The following is a 14,971-nucleotide window of genomic DNA, read 5'->3' as shown; positions in this document are numbered from 1 at the left end:
GCCGGGCAGAGGTGCTCCTCACTTCTTCCCGGACGGGGCGGCCGGGCAGAGGCGCTCCTCACTTCTTCCCGGACGGGGCGCCCGGGCAGAGGCGCTCCTCACTTCTTCCCGGACGGGGCGGCCGGGCAGAGGCGCTCCTCACTTCTTCCCGGACGGGGCGGCCGGGCAGAGGCGCTCCTCACTTCTTCCCGGACGGGGCGGCCGGGCAGAGGCGCTCCTCACTTCTTCCCGGACGGGGTGGCCGGGCAGAGGCGCTGCTCACTTCCCAGACGGGGCGGCCGTGCAGAGGCGCTCCTCACTTCCCAGACGGGGCGGCCGGGCAGAGGCGCTCCTCACTTCCCAGACGGTGGGTGGCCGGGCAGAGGCGCTCCTCACTTCCCAGACGATGGGTGGCCGGGCAGAGGCGCTCCTCACTTCTTCCCGGATGGGGCGGCCGGGCAGAGGCGCTCCTCACTTCTTCCCGGATGGGGCGCCCGGGCAGAGGCGCTCCTCATTACTTCCCGGACGGGGCGGCCGGGCAGAGGCGCTCCTCACTTCCCAGACGGGGCGGCCGGGCAGAGGCGCTCCTCACTTCTTCCCAGATGGGGGCGGCCGGGCAGAGGCGCTCCTCACTTCTTCCCGGACGGGGCGGCCGGGCAGAGGCGCTCCTCACTTCTTCCCGGGCGGGGCGGCCGGGCAGAGGCGCTCCTCACTTCCCAGACGGGGCGGCCGGGCAGAGGCGCTCCTCACTTCTTCCCAGACGGGGGCGGCCGGGCAGAGGCGCTCCTCACTTCTTCCCGGACGGGGCGGCCGGGCAGAGGCGCTCCTCACTTCTTCACGGGCGGGGCGGCCGGGCAGAGGCGCTCCTCACTTCCTCCCGGACGGGGCGGCCGGGCAGAGGCGCTCCTCACCTCCCAGACGATGGGAGGCCGGGCAGAGGCGCTCCTCACTTCCCAGACGGTGGGTGGCCGGGCAGAGGCGCTCCTCACTTCCCAGACGGTGGGTGGCCGGGCAGAGGCGCTCCTCACTTCCCAGACGGTGGGTGGCCGGGCAGAGGCGCTCCTCACTTCCCAGACGGTGGGTGGCCGGGCAGAGGCGCTCCTCACTTCCCAGTCGGTGGGTGGCCGGGCAGAGGCGCTCCTCACTTCCCAGACGGTGGGTGGCCGGGCAGAGGCGCTCCTCACTTCCCAGACGGTGGGTGGCCGGGCAGAGGCGCTCCTCACTTCCCAGACGGTGGGTGGCCGGGCAGAGGCGCTCCTCACTTCCCAGACGGTGGGTGGCCGGGCAGAGGCGCTCCTCACTTCCCAGACGGGGCGGCCCGGCAGAGGCGCTCCTCACTTCCCAGACGGTGGGTGGCCGGGCAGAGGCGCTCCTCACTTCCCAGACGGTGGGTGGCCGGGCAGAGGCGCTCCTCACTTCCCAGACGGGGCGGCCGGGCAGAGGTGCTCCTCACCTCCCAGACGGGGCGCCCAGGCAGAGGCGCTCCCCACCTTCCAGATGGGGCGGCGGCCGGGCAGGGACTGCAATCCCAGCACCCTGGCAGGCCAAGGCAGGCGGCCGGGGGGTAGAGGCTGCCGCGAGGCCAGGCCACGCCACCGCCCTCCAGCCCGGGCAACACCGAGCACTGGGTGAGCGAGACTCCGTCTGTAGTCCCAGTACCTCGGGAGGCTGAGGCGGGCAGAGCACTCGGCGTCAGGAGCTGGCGACCAGCGTGGCCAAGATGGCGAACGCGTGCCTGCATCCAAAGGAGAAAAGGCAGGCAGCGGTGGCGCGCTCCGGCAGTCCCAGGCAGTCCGCGGCGCGGGCAGCAGCAAGCCGAGTAGATTGTAGCCTGGGCCAGAGAGGGGAAAGAAAGAAGGAAAGAAAGAGAGAAAGAGAGAAAGAAAGAAAGAAAGTGAGAAAAGAAAGAAAGGAAAGAGAGAGAGAGAGAGAAAGAAAGAAAGAAAGGAAGGAAGGAAGGAAGGAAGGAAGGAAGGAAGGAAGGAAGCTTTTTTTTTTTTTTTTGAGACGGAGTCTTGCTCTGGTGCCCAGGCTGCAGGGCAGTGGCGCCATCTCAGCTTACTACAAGCTCTGCCTCCCGGGTTCACGCCATTCTCCTGCCTCAGCCTCCGGCACCTTATAAGTTTATACTATGTCTGGTAATTCTGGACAATGTTTGGGGAATATAAGTACAAGTAAAATCATCTCTAATCCCAGAAAAACTCTCTATAATGGTAGAACAACAAAAAAAAAAACTGGCTTAAATTACACAACTCAACCAGAATGTGACATGCATTACAGATAATCTGCTAAGAGATTAAAAAGACAGAATGTAAGTCACCTTAATTAGTCCTCAAGCAGCAGACCTGACCGCACCATTTATCATATATAGTTCATCCTAAATTCACCTGATAATTGGGGAAAGGGGGAGTCATCTGTGTTAGCTAATTTGCTATATTCCAATGAAAAACAAAATTCCCATATCTGCAAGGCATGAGGTAGTTTTGCAACTTAGAGCCAGGTTGCTTCTACTCTCCTACAGCAACAGTAATGAAAGAATCTATCTTCTTGGCTATTTACATTTCAAAGAAAGAATTTCTGACTCTCCGAGCACCCATCTTCTGCTGGCCTGTATCCACTTCCAACTCTGGCCATCTGCCACCAAGGCACAGCTTACCACCCAGAGCTTACAGCCCATGCAAATGCTGACTGCTGTAGTTGTGCTCCCACACCCTGTTACAGTGCAGGGGCCCCTAGGCTGCAGGAGAGCCTGCAGGACTCCTGAGTAGAACTGCACTTTAGCAGTAATGGAAATGGAAACAGTGTTCCAACCTCAGATTCTATGTATAATGGCAATAGGGGAAAAAAATACTGCCAGATGCCCAGCATAAGTCTGAATAAAATAGCTCCATGAGCTGTCACTATTACCCCCACCTTGCTTACAGACACTGTAAGATACTAACAAAGCTTCTGAAACAGATACCCAAAGCACTGGACAGAAAAACAGCTCTCAATCAGAGAAAGGTTATGTTGAGAGAAGAAAAGAAGTTGAAAACATCTTAAAGAAAAGCTTAGATTAAATAAGGGATTGGTAAATTCAACCAGAAAATATCTAGGTAAAAATTTTTTCATATACTAGTCATGATGTATATAGTATTTTTGAGATTAATATGACCTTAATTCATTGAAATATAAGACATTTTATATTTCAAAAGAATAAATAGCACTGATGTTAAAAATCACTACTTTAAGGGTTTGTTCAAAATAAATATTGCAGCCTCTTAGACAAGGCAGCATGAGAAATAAATAATATTGTGGCCTTATACATACACTATTGTTGAAAATACTGTTTAATTTAAATGAATGCAGGTCATCTACTAAAGACTACACATAACCACACTAACTTTTCCTAAGTAATAAAAAGAAATCATGATATAGCTAGAAACTCTGCTGTACAGGTCATACATTAAACTGTTCTCGCTTCTGCAGTGTAAGTACTTCAGACTCCAAATGTCAGATAATCACCTTGGATGATCAGTTTTTTGTCAAAGGCACCTACTTAGTATCTGTTACCCTTTACCACTCTGGTTGCTGAATTTAATTCTATTCTTTGGGCTCAACTTTTGCATGCTCTTAATCAACTTTAAAAATTTTAAAAACAATAAATTTCTGCCAAATCAAAAAACAAAAAACGATGCAACAGAATCCAGGTCTTTAGATAAAAACAACCATAAGTTAAAAAGAATGATTCAAATTTATTTAGCTGGTAAAATAATTTGCATATATTTCAAGAAGCAGAAGAAAAAATACATATAAGTTGTCCAGGTCAGGCATGGGGGTTCACACCTATAATCTTAGCACCTTGGCAGGCTGAGGTAGAAAGCACCCTTGAGGCCAGGAGTTCAAGACCAGTCTGGACAACATACTGAGACCCCGTCTCAACAACAACTTTACAAATTAGCCAGGCATAGTAGCATATGCCTGTAGTCCTAGTTATTCCAGAGGATGAGGCAGGAAGTCCTTAAGCCCAAGATTTCCAGGTTGCAGTTAGCTATGATTGCACTCCAGCCTAAGTGAAAAAGCAACACCTTGTCTCAAAATAAATAAACAAAAGAATAATAAGATTTTTCTAAATTAAATACTTTAAGAAAAGGGAGGCTGGGCGCGGTGGCTCACGCCTGTAATCCTAGCACTTTGGGAGGCTGAGGCGGGCAGATCACGAGGTCAGGAGATTGAGACTATCCCGGCTAACATGGTGAAACCCCGTCTCTACTAAAAATACAAAAAATTAGCCGGGCGTGATGGTGGGCACCTGTAGTCCCAGCCACTCGGGAGGTGAGGCAGGAGAATGGCGAGAACCCGGGAGGCGGAGCTTGCAGTGGGCCTATCGCGCCACTGCACTCCAGCCTGGGAGACAACGAGACTCCGTCTCAAAAAAAAAAAAAAGAAAAGGGAGAAGAGAAAAATTTCTTCCCTCATTCTCATGTGGAAAAATTAAGTTTCTTCCTTATAATTTGTATTTGCTACTACAACAGCCAGGTCTTGAACTCCTGGACATTGGAATTCCAGTGAGCATTGGATTAAGCACATGAAAGAGGGTTTGTGGGGAAAAAAGCAAAAAAGAGAAAGGTGCTCTCAAGGATCCACAGGTGGGGGACAGTGAAGGATTGAAGGAAGAACTGGTTTATGCTCAGATACTGGTCCATGTGGGGCTATGCCCTGACTTATTTCTGTGTCCATGCAAGAAGACGAGATTATAATCAGCTAGTCCAGAAGCCCAGATTGATGAAGGGAGCAGGTTGTGGCTATAGAAACAGTATCTGAGGTAGGGGATATGCCAAGAGTCCTGAAGACACATGTGTGATTTTTGGTCGGAGACTCTAGGAGCAAAGGTGTTGTATGTGAAATTCCTGAGAGTGAAGCCTTGTTCTGGAAGAGGCATGGCCACATCAATAGTTAGTGGCTATGTTCTTGAGTGGGTGGGAATCATGTGAAAGCAGCTGTGGGGAAAGGGGGTCTGTTTTCAGAACTCCTTCCCTCTAAGTCCTCAGTCCCCTCTCATCTTGGGAGGACACCTGGAATCACAGGACAGTGCAGTGTGACAGCCTGTGTACAGAACAGAGCCTCCCTTTGCTAAGAAACGGCATCTGCCTCCAGCTGCCGCTCCTGCACTTTTGACAAAACTTCTGACACCAGATGTGTGGAGTTCCCTGAACACCAACCAATTCTCCAACACCACTGGTTGCTCAACAATTCAATACTGACACCACTCACTTTGCACAGACCTTGCAAGACCAGGACTCAGTCCCACATCACTGCCCCCACTACAGAGGCCAGTCACATGCATCAGGCACCCACCTATACTTCTTGAGTGACTGCCTGTAACTCTGGGACTCCCATAACCCCATACTCAAGTTCAATAATTTGACAGAACTCCTCACAGAACTCAGCAAAACATGTATCAGTTTGTCATAAAAAGTACATCTCAAAACAGCCAAATGGAAGATCTGTATACAGCAAAGGAAAGTGGCAGGAGAAGATTGGGTGGGTAGGCAATCCTGGTAAATAGATGTGATTGAAGAAATTCCCCATCCTTAATGTTCTCAAAGAACAGCTGAATGAAAAGAAACACTCTTCTCATTTTGACTTAGATGATGCTCCCTTTTTTTTTAACCTATTACAAAGCCAGACACAGATTGCAAATTCCCATTTTTGTCTCATAAACAATCACCTGAACAATTCTCTTTAGTGGTTAACAAAAAAAAAAAAAAAAAAGTACTTGTTCACCAACCACTGCTTAACCCACTTATGCTGGAGGTGGCAAATTTTTGTGTGTGTGAAAAATCAGACCATGGTGATGACCCTGAGCAGTAGGGTCATCTAGCAGTAGGAAGTATAAATAACTCCCATGAGCTTAGTGCTCCCATAATGGAACACTAGGCATAAACGGGTTAGCTTCTCTCTTTCCAACAGGCCCCTGATCTTTGATGCATACTCAGCCTGAGCCAACAAATAATCCCTCTTTATGCCCCTCCTAAACACAGGCTGACCTCAGGGTGAAACATTCTCTGATCTAGGATCTAATTTTGGCACCTTTCATCCTGTCCTCCCCTTCCCACGTTCTTTCTAGTCTTGTGTGTTCCCCTTTAAATAAAGCCCTTTCCTGCCTAACATTTCAGATGACTGCAGATATAGTTGGTATTTTTCCCCTGTTGCAATACTCCTTTAGAATTAAGTAACTTTTTAGGTAAAGCTAAATTAGCTTTATTTGACAAAGTCTAGAAACAGCCCAGGACAATGAAATTTTATCCTCAGAAAGAGCTTCTGAACCCGTCTTCCAACCCAACCCCATTTGCATCTGCCTATGGATCTCCCACTTTCCAGGGCTCTGTAGCTTCTCTCAATGTAAAGAGCTCTTCCATGCTTGTGTGAGCAGGCTGGGACACCTGCAGAGGAGGCTCCTCAGGAAGCACTAACTGGGCCTTCAATGACCTTCTTTTGCAGGCTCAAGATTGGCCTTAACTTAGAGTCACTGGGCTCAGACTTCTACTTTCCAGTCAGGGCTATTCATTTAGTTTTAAATGAGAAAATGCCCAGTGTTTGAAGAATTCAGCAAAATCACTCAAAGACAGTGTTTATAAAAGGGAATAAAATTGTAAGACACTTACATTTTATATTTCAAAAGGAAAGGCAAAAGTGTCTATTCCTTTCAGATAACAAAAACGTCAATTAAATATTTCTATAGCAGATCATTTAGGAAACACTTACTAAATGTGAACCCTTCTAAGAGGAGCCATGTCCCATCTCCTAAAACTTAGCATTGAATTTGCATGTCCAGATAATTGAATACAGAACATTTAAACGTCACAAATTATCCACCCTGTAAAAAAGAGGAACTGATGTTTCATAAATCTATATAATTTACTAATTAATCTACCATACTGTCTTGTGAAAGTGAATTTCCTATAGGCACAATGAAAAAGAGATGCTTCCTATTTTTTTCCCCTGGTAGAATTCCCAAACTTAAGCCCTGAGATTCTGTTTGAAATCACCCTTAAAACAGAACAGAACTGAGAAACTTACTACACTCACTCTGATGAAGAAAAAGGTAAATGAGTTTTTTAACAAATGAAATATATGACTACATAGTTTTTTCCTAGAATTCACCACTTTCATGCCCTTTGTAAATATTTTCTAAACTTTCAAGCTCTACTGATAAAGTGTAATATATACTTAATAAAAAGCTGATGATGAAATAAGTGAACAAATCTTTTTAAGGTGACAAACTCAGGGAGTAGCAATGCTACCCGGAACACAGACACATCCGACTCAAGCATCAAGTCCGGCTATCCTACAACTTGGGACATTCTCCCACTCCCCATTCTGCTCACTGAAGTGCTCACTGACCACTCTGTCTGGAGACAATGCACTGTGCCTCACGGTGTGCCCCAGGGATGTTTTGCTTTGCATGTTCTCGCACCAGCTCCCCGGAGTAGGTTTTGCTTGTCCTTTGGACTAGTTTTTCTCCCTTCACAAGTCTGAGAATCCAAAGGGCAGGAATTATTTCTGTCTTTTCCCAACACCACTGATGTGTCTCCAGGCAATGAAATTGGGGGTTGGGGGAGAATGCCTAAGGGGTTAGCTTTTTAGATGAAGGGTGTACCAGAAGACTTCTCTCAGCCCCAGGACATCCAGCTCCTCCACTGAGAGGCTCCATCTCCATGCCATAGGCTGTCCCTCTGGGAGGAAAAAACCCAGAACTAAAATTCAGTAGATACTCCAAGAGATACAGCCACTGTGGGCATCTTGGGCCATTCCCAGACAATTCTGAAATTCAGGACTAGGGTAAGAGTGGCTGAGGAGCCAGGCGCGGTGGCTCACGCCTGTAATCCCAGCACTTTGGGAGGCCGACGTGGGCAGATCACCAGGTCAGGAGATCAAGACCATCCTGGCTAACACGGTGAAACCCCGTCTCTACTAAAAATACAAACAAATTAGCCGGGCATGGTGGCGGACGCCTGCAGTCCCAGCTACTCGGGAGGCTGAGGCAGAATGGCGTGAACACGGGAGGTGGAGCTTGCAGTGAGCCAAGATCACGCCACTGCGCTCCAGCCTGGCCCACAGAGCGAGACTCCGTCTCAAAAAATAAATAAAAAATAAAAAAGAGTGGCTGAGGATACAACAAGCTGTAAAGTTTCCAAAGCGGAACCTCAACTCAAAGATATTGTACAAGGCGTCTGTGCCTAGGAAAGATAAAAAGCAGAGTGGCACAAATATTGCTTTACAATAGAGTGCCAGGGGGTTATTCTCTGCTTTCACAAACAGAAAACAAATCTTTAAAGAGTGCCACAAGCATGAGTAACTAGTGAAACCCAATCTCTACAAAAAAATAAAATAAAAAGAATTAGCCAGGCATGGTGGCACACACATTTAATCCTAGCCACTCAGGAGGCTGAGGCAGAAAAATCACTTGAGTCCAGGAGTTGGAGGCTTCAGTGAGCTATGACAATGTCACTGCATTCCAGCAGCCTGGATGACAGAGCAAGATCCTCTTAAAAACAACAACAAGCCAGGCGTGGTGGCTCACGCCTGTAATCCCAACACTTTGGGAGGGAGAGGCGGGCAGATCACGAGGTCAAGAGATCAAGACAATCCTGGCCAACATGGTGAAACCCCGTCTCTACTAAAAACACAAAAATTAGCCAGGTGTGGTGGTGCACGCCTATAGTCCCAGCTACTTGGGATGCTAAGGCAGGAGAATCGCTTGAACCCAGGAGGCGGAGGGTGCAGTGAGCCGAGATCACGCCACTGCACTCCAGCCTGGCAACAGAGGAAGACTCCAACTCAACCAGAAAAAAAAAAAAAAAAAAAAAAAAGAGCCGGGTGGGGAAAAAAACAACAGGCCAGGGTGCGGTGGCTCACGCCTGTAATCCCAGCACTTTGGGAGGCCAAGGCGGGGGATCACAAGGTCAGGAGTTGGAGACCAGCCTGACCAACATGGTGAAACTAAAATACAAAATACTAAAAATATAAAAATTAGCCGGGGGTGGGGGCGTGTGTCTGTAATCCCAGCTACTCAGGAAGCTGAGGCAGGAGAATCGTTTGAACCCGGGAGGCAGAGGTTGCAGTGAGCCAAGATCGCGCCACTGCACTACAGCCTGGGCTACAGAGTGAGACTCCTTCTTAAAGAAAAAACAAAAACAAACAAAACAACAACAACAACAGCAACAACAAAGAGTGCCCTCCAATGTTCTGTGAAAAAATGATTAATTAAAATATTGTGCCTGGAGTACGCAATAAAAGACAAATAGCTGACAATGTTGTGAATTGAAGAGGTGATGGTGTTTTTTATGAATTTTGGAAATAAACTGAAAATTGAGTATTTTATTGCAGGCCGGAGTTAGGCTGGGGGAACAGAGGCGTGGATTTGAGACCCTGCTTTCCATGTTATTTGGAAAATGCAGGGGAAAACCAGTCTCTTGTTCAGTGTTAAAATAATTAGCAGGCAATTAGACTGAGGTGGCTCCAGTGTCTTGTGTTTCTACATGAAAAAGAATATTAATAGCTCAAATGCATTTCTTGTTAATGACTACCTTAAGTGGAAACAAAATCCAGGTTCAACCAATCACAAAACTCCAATTAATCATTAAATAACCAGGAAATTTCCACCCGGACAGTCCAAATAAGGTGACTGTAACTGTAGCCAGTCAATTATTAAATTTGGCTTGCTTCCTCATGCACCTTACAAAAAGTCTTTCCTTCAAGCACCTCCTCCATAAACCCACAAGCCACACACCACAGCTGGGCGCTCTCCCATTCATGAAACTCCCTTTGCTCAAACAAACTCTTCAAAGCTTTAAGAGTGACTCCATTTTTCACAGGAAAAAGGATGGACTGCACAGCTAAGATGAGCCCCATGGAATAGCTCTTCCCATGCATGTTTCGCACACCGATTTGGCTTCTTCCCGATGACCCTCCCCTCTGGACCAAGCACACAGTCTGGGGGACCGGCGGGGCTGAGGCTTCATAGCCACCCAGAGGCCAGGGCGGAAGCCGAGGCGCAGTGATGGGAGGAGAATCCCTCGGCGGCCTAGCCCCGCTCCGACCCGACCCGACCCAGAGGTGACAGATCCCACCAGTGCCAGCCGGGACTCCCGGCCGCGGACTCTGGTACTGACGCCAGGAGGCCGGGCCGCCATCTTGGAACACCCTCCCGGGAACTCTCACCATTTTCCGGCTTTCGGGGTGTCCTGGCATCTTAGCTATGTAACTCTCAGCACCTGTAGGTCACAGGGAAACCAGATACTGCAGCAGCAGAGTCACCAGGGCCTCCCGCAGCCGAGGATAAACAGCCGAGAATACGGGACCGAAGCTCCAGCTGGGGTACAAGACAAAGACCCCGCCAGATCCCGGAAACCGCCTCTGCCTCTCAAGCTGCGCTCCTGATTGGACAGTTCCCACGTCAATGTCCCTGATTGGACAGGGCTCCAGGACCCGCCTCCTTTAGTTATGAGTGACAGGAGATGAGGTCCGCAGAGGGGTTGAATGAGACTATTAATAAAATGGGCGATTTTTTGGTATCCTTCCAAAATTGTTCCATGTCTTTCCATGCATACCATCTTTAATAAAGGGCGCACTCTTAAGCCAATCTGCAATCTCTGTTCCTGGAGAAAAACCTGAAGATGAGTTTTCTTTCTAAAGCACAGAACAGTCGGAAGCCGAGGCGTGCTTGGGAATGCTGGCGGGTGGAAAGGGGAGGCTGCCTGTGCATTCCGGTGCACCTGTGGAACTGTCCTTGCAAGCAGGACCCAGCTCCAGAACAGCTTCGCAATGCATGTGTTTCTGACCAAAGGGGGCCTGCTGTCCACCCGCCTCTTCTGCTGGGGAGGGCAGCGCATGGTTGGGGTATTCACACCCAGGCAGGTGTCCCAGGCCAGTCCCCTGTCAACCCATCACAATAAAAAAGTCAGAATCTATTTTCAAAAGTATATTCAAAGGCACATGTTTAGGATACCTACCTGAGAGCATAGACTAAAGCTGCCCTGAATATACACTCCAATTAGTAACCATTGCAAGTGGGTTTTAAGAAAAGAGGCAGTTCCTAAAATTTTCATCAAAAATTTACATTAAAATCCATAAGCCACTGACTGGCTATACATTGTTCTTTGCATCACAAATTCCAGATGAGACAGCTAGTTAGGAACAACATACCTTTAAACAATTGCCCCTGAGAAAGGGTGTGGAGATGTGTCTCAAATCCCATACTCAAGTCTCTCTGGGCCAGAAAAGTCTTCTGTACCTCACAGAGCTTCAGCTGTTCAGAGCTATTCTTCTTTTTTTATCTCCATAGTCAGTACACTTGGACCCTTAACAAGAAATAAGTTCAAACAGAAAACTTGCCAAGCCACAGGAATAATGGCCTGTCAGTGCCCTTCCGGAAGCTGATTGTCACCTTCCTTCAACACCCTTTCCACAGCTTCCCCCAACACACACATCCTGGATCCCGGGAGAGAGGGGCTGAGGCACACCCAGACACACCTCACGACCACCACCACGAGCAAAACCACCCCACACACACAGACACACACGGGCGCACTCGCGCGGGTACACACACACACACAGAGGGAAAGAGACAGCTTGAAGGAGAGCAAGAGAGAGGGATGGAGAGATAGAAGGGAGGAAGAGAGAGACAGCGATAGAGAGAGAGACAGAGTGAGGGAGGAGAGAGAGAGAGAAAGAAGGCGAAAGAAAGGGCGCAAGGGGAGGGGGGAGGGAGAGAGAGAGGGAGAGAGAGAGAAGGCGAAAGAAAGGGCGCAAGGTGGAGGGGGAAGACGAGAAAGAGGGTGAGGGAGATAAAGAGTGAGAGTCATAGAGCCTTAGAGAGGGAGAGCTCTGCTCTGGTACACAGGGCCCCATTGAGTAGTCCTGGGTAGGGTGGAGGGTGCTTGGGCTGGGCCAGAACAGGGTGGCAGGGCCGCCCACGCAGGTGGACCAACGGAGGCCTGAGACGTGTTTTTTCTTGCATTGGTTGGTTGATTTGGGGGTGCGTTTCCTAGGGTTTTTCCTTTGTTGGCTCCTCCCTGTCCTCTTGGTGCGGTGGGCCCCGATATTTGTAGAGTGCGCCCGTCTGTCTGGCGAGAGCCGAGGGGCCGAGCTTGCCGACGGAGCCGGAGGCCTGGGTCTCTCTCGTGTCCTCGGTACTAGAGTTTACACGAAGTTGGTGGCAATGGGATTCCGGGTGCACAGGGACGGTTGTTTTGGTGGCTAATGAAGGCAATGACCTTCCCCGGGGGGAAGCAGCCCATGCGTTCTGGAGCGGAGGTCTTGGCTGGCGTCTGTGGGACCCGCTGCCCCTGCCTGCCCCTTCCCTGGGCTTGGACGGTGGCGGCGGCGCCGGACGATTGAATTGAAGTGCCTGCGCCTCCCGGGAGCGGGAAGACACCTGGGACGGCAGGGATTCCGCCCCTACGCCTTCAGGGTCGGGCCCCGGCCAGCCGCAACCCGGGCTCCTGCTGGGGCGGCGGCGAGGCGGGAGAGGTGTGATGCTGCTACCTGGCGGTGCTGCAGTGGCGGACCCGAGGTCCCGGGCTGCTGCGGGGCGCAGGAGGGCGGAAAAGGGGGAGCAGAGTCAGGGGGCGGTGAAGCAAGGAGATAAAAGGGGAAAAGAGGAAAGGGGGCGGGAAGCCAAAATCCCTACAGCACCCGGTATTCCCAGGTGGAATCCCATCCAAGTACTAACTGGGCCGACCCTGCTTAGCTTCAACGAGATCAGACAAGATCAGGCGCGTTCAGGTTGGTATGGCCGTGGACCGTGACAGTGGCGCCTGGCCGCCCCAAGAACTCGGCCCAACGACGCGTGGCAGACTCCAGGTGACCCGCCACCCGGAGGACGCGGGGCTCGGATGGGAGATCCCAGAGCCGCTCGCCCGCGCCTGGGCTGGGCTGCTCTCCTCCCTCTCTGCCTGAGCACCGCTGGCCGCCGCCCTGCCCCTTCCCTCGGCCTCCTAGAGCCTCCGGCAGTAGCTGGCGGCCAAGCCCCACGAACACCACGGCGCCGCCCTGCTGCCGAACGGGGGCGCCAGAGGCCTCCGTCCCCTGCCCAGGCTTCGGGCTCTCGGGCCGGCCTCCCTTACGCCGACGCTCCAGGCCTTCCCCTGCCTCCCGAGCTCCCGAGCTTCCACCACATCCGGCTGCTCAGGACTGGGTGTGCTCCGAGGCGTCAGGGCCCAGGCCCTCCGGTCTTCCGCCTTAGGGCTGAGGGTTGGTTTTGGATCCCTCGCTGCCCCTCCTGCAAACATACACCCACACACAGACACACAGACAAAGACACACACACAGACAGCTTGAAGGAGAGCCAGAGAGAGGGATGGAGACATAGAAACGGAGGGAGAGAGAGACAGTGATAGAGAGACAGAGTGAGTCAGGAGAGAGAGAGAAGGCGACAGAAAGAGCACGAGGTGGAGGGGGAAGAAGAAGAGAGAGAGTGAGGGACCTAGACAGCCATAGAGCCTTGGAGAGGGAGTGTAGACAGGGCCCCTTTGAACAGGCCGGGGTAGGGCGGAAGGTGCTTGGGCTGGGCCAGAACAGGGTGGAAGGGCTAACGGAATGACCCAACAGAGCCCTGAGCCGTATTTTTTGTTGGATTGGTTGCTTTGGTGGTGCGTTTCATAGAACTTTTCCTTTGTTGGCTCCTCCCTGTCCTCTTGGTGCGGTGGGCCCCGAGATTTGTAGAGTGCTACCGTCCCTCTGGCGAGAGCTGTGGCACCGAGCATGCCCACGGGGCAGAGGCCTAGGTCTGTCTCGTGTCCTTGGGACTGGAGTTTATACGAAGGTGGTGGCAATGGGATTCCGAGTGCACAGGGACGGTTTTCCTGGTGGCTGGCGAAAGCAATATCCTTCCCCTGGGGAAAGCAGCCCATGCGTTCTGGAGCGGAGGTCTTGGCTGGTGTCTTGTGGGGCCCGCTTCCCCTGCCCACCCCTTCCCCCGGCTTGGACGGTGGCAGCGGCGCCGGATGAGTGAATTAAATTCCCTGGGCGTCCCGGGAGAGGGAAGATACCCGGGACGGCAGGGAACCCGCCCCTGAGCCTTCGAGGTTGGCCCCGGCCCGCCCTGCCCCGGGCAGCGATCTGGGCTACTGATGGGGTGGCTGCCAGGCGGAAGAGCTGGGAAGTTGCTAACTGGCGGTGCTGCAGTGGCGGACGCCCCACAAGGACGTCCCGGGGTACCACGAGGGCGCAGGCGGGCGGAAAAGGAGGAGCAGAGTCAGGGGGCGGTTGGGAAGCACCGCGATAAAAGGGGGAAAGAGGGAGGGACCGGGAAACTAAAAAGCCTACAGCACCCGGTATTCCCAAGCGGTCTCCCAGTTAAGTACTAACCAGGCCTGACCCTACTTAGCTTCGAGAGATCAGACAAGATTAGACGCGTTCAGGGTGGTATGGCCATAGACGCCTGGCAGCCCCAAGAGCTCGGCTCAGTCTTGCGCGCCCGACTCCAGGCATCCCGGCAACCCCGGGTCCACGGGGCTCGGATCAAGTACCCCTGAGCTGCTCGCCGGCGGCCGAGCTGGTCTGCTCTCCCCCTCTATCGGCCGCTCTCCCGCTCTAGGCCCCAGCACCGTCCGCCGCGCGCTGCGCCTTCCGCTGGCCTCCCAGAGTCTCCGGCAGTAGCTGGTGGCCAGGCCAAGCGCGGGACCGCCACAGCGCTGCCCTGCTGCCGGGCGGGGGCGCCAGAGGCCTCTATCTCCTGCACAGGCTTCGGGCTCTCGAGGTGGCCTCCCTTCCCCCGAAGATCCAGGCCTTCCCCCAGCTCCCGAGCTCCCGAGCTTCCACTACATCGGGCCCGCTCAGGACCGCGTGTGCTCCGAGGCGTCAGGGCCCAGGGCCCACGGTCCTGGTATCCCCCCGGTCCTCTGCCTTAGCACTCAGGGATTGTTTTGGATCCCTCTGCAAGGCCACCTCTTGTCCCACCCACCCAGAGCCTCTAGGGCTGCCCAAGGGCGATCAGCCGACCCAG

The 14,971-nt window shown here is 52.2% G+C and overlaps 1 protein-coding gene and 2 pseudogenes across 4 annotated transcripts in view; all 3 read right to left on the bottom strand.

Moving 5' to 3' along the window:
• ZNF678 (zinc finger protein 678) overlaps window positions 1-10,382 on the bottom strand; it is a 57,269-nt gene extending 46,887 nt beyond the window's left edge. For 2 of the 4 annotated variants that reach the window (XM_055234124.2, XM_055234125.2), the window contains exon 1: window positions 10,186-10,382. In XM_055234124.2, the coding sequence (XP_055090099.1) occupies window positions 10,186-10,215 (30 nt within the window). In that variant the 5' untranslated portion in view covers window positions 10,216-10,382. The remainder of the gene's footprint in view (window positions 1-10,185) is intronic. The other 2 variants (XM_063613388.1, XM_055234126.2) reach the window with 2 other exon arrangements.
• Window positions 10,383-12,648: 2,266 nt separating this feature from the next.
• On the bottom strand, window positions 12,649-12,768 carry LOC129458992 (uncharacterized; annotated as a pseudogene).
• A 1,517-nt stretch (window positions 12,769-14,285) lies between these two features.
• On the bottom strand, window positions 14,286-14,405 carry LOC129458991 (uncharacterized; annotated as a pseudogene).
• Window positions 14,406-14,971: the final 566 nt, after the last annotated feature.

This window comes from Symphalangus syndactylus, chromosome 19 (assembly GCF_028878055.3).
Source record: "Symphalangus syndactylus isolate Jambi chromosome 19, NHGRI_mSymSyn1-v2.1_pri, whole genome shotgun sequence".
Classification (NCBI taxonomy): Eukaryota; Metazoa; Chordata; class Mammalia; order Primates; family Hylobatidae; genus Symphalangus; species Symphalangus syndactylus.
Note: the sequence above shows the minus strand (reverse complement) of the source record. Positions and strands in the feature narration are given on the sequence as shown.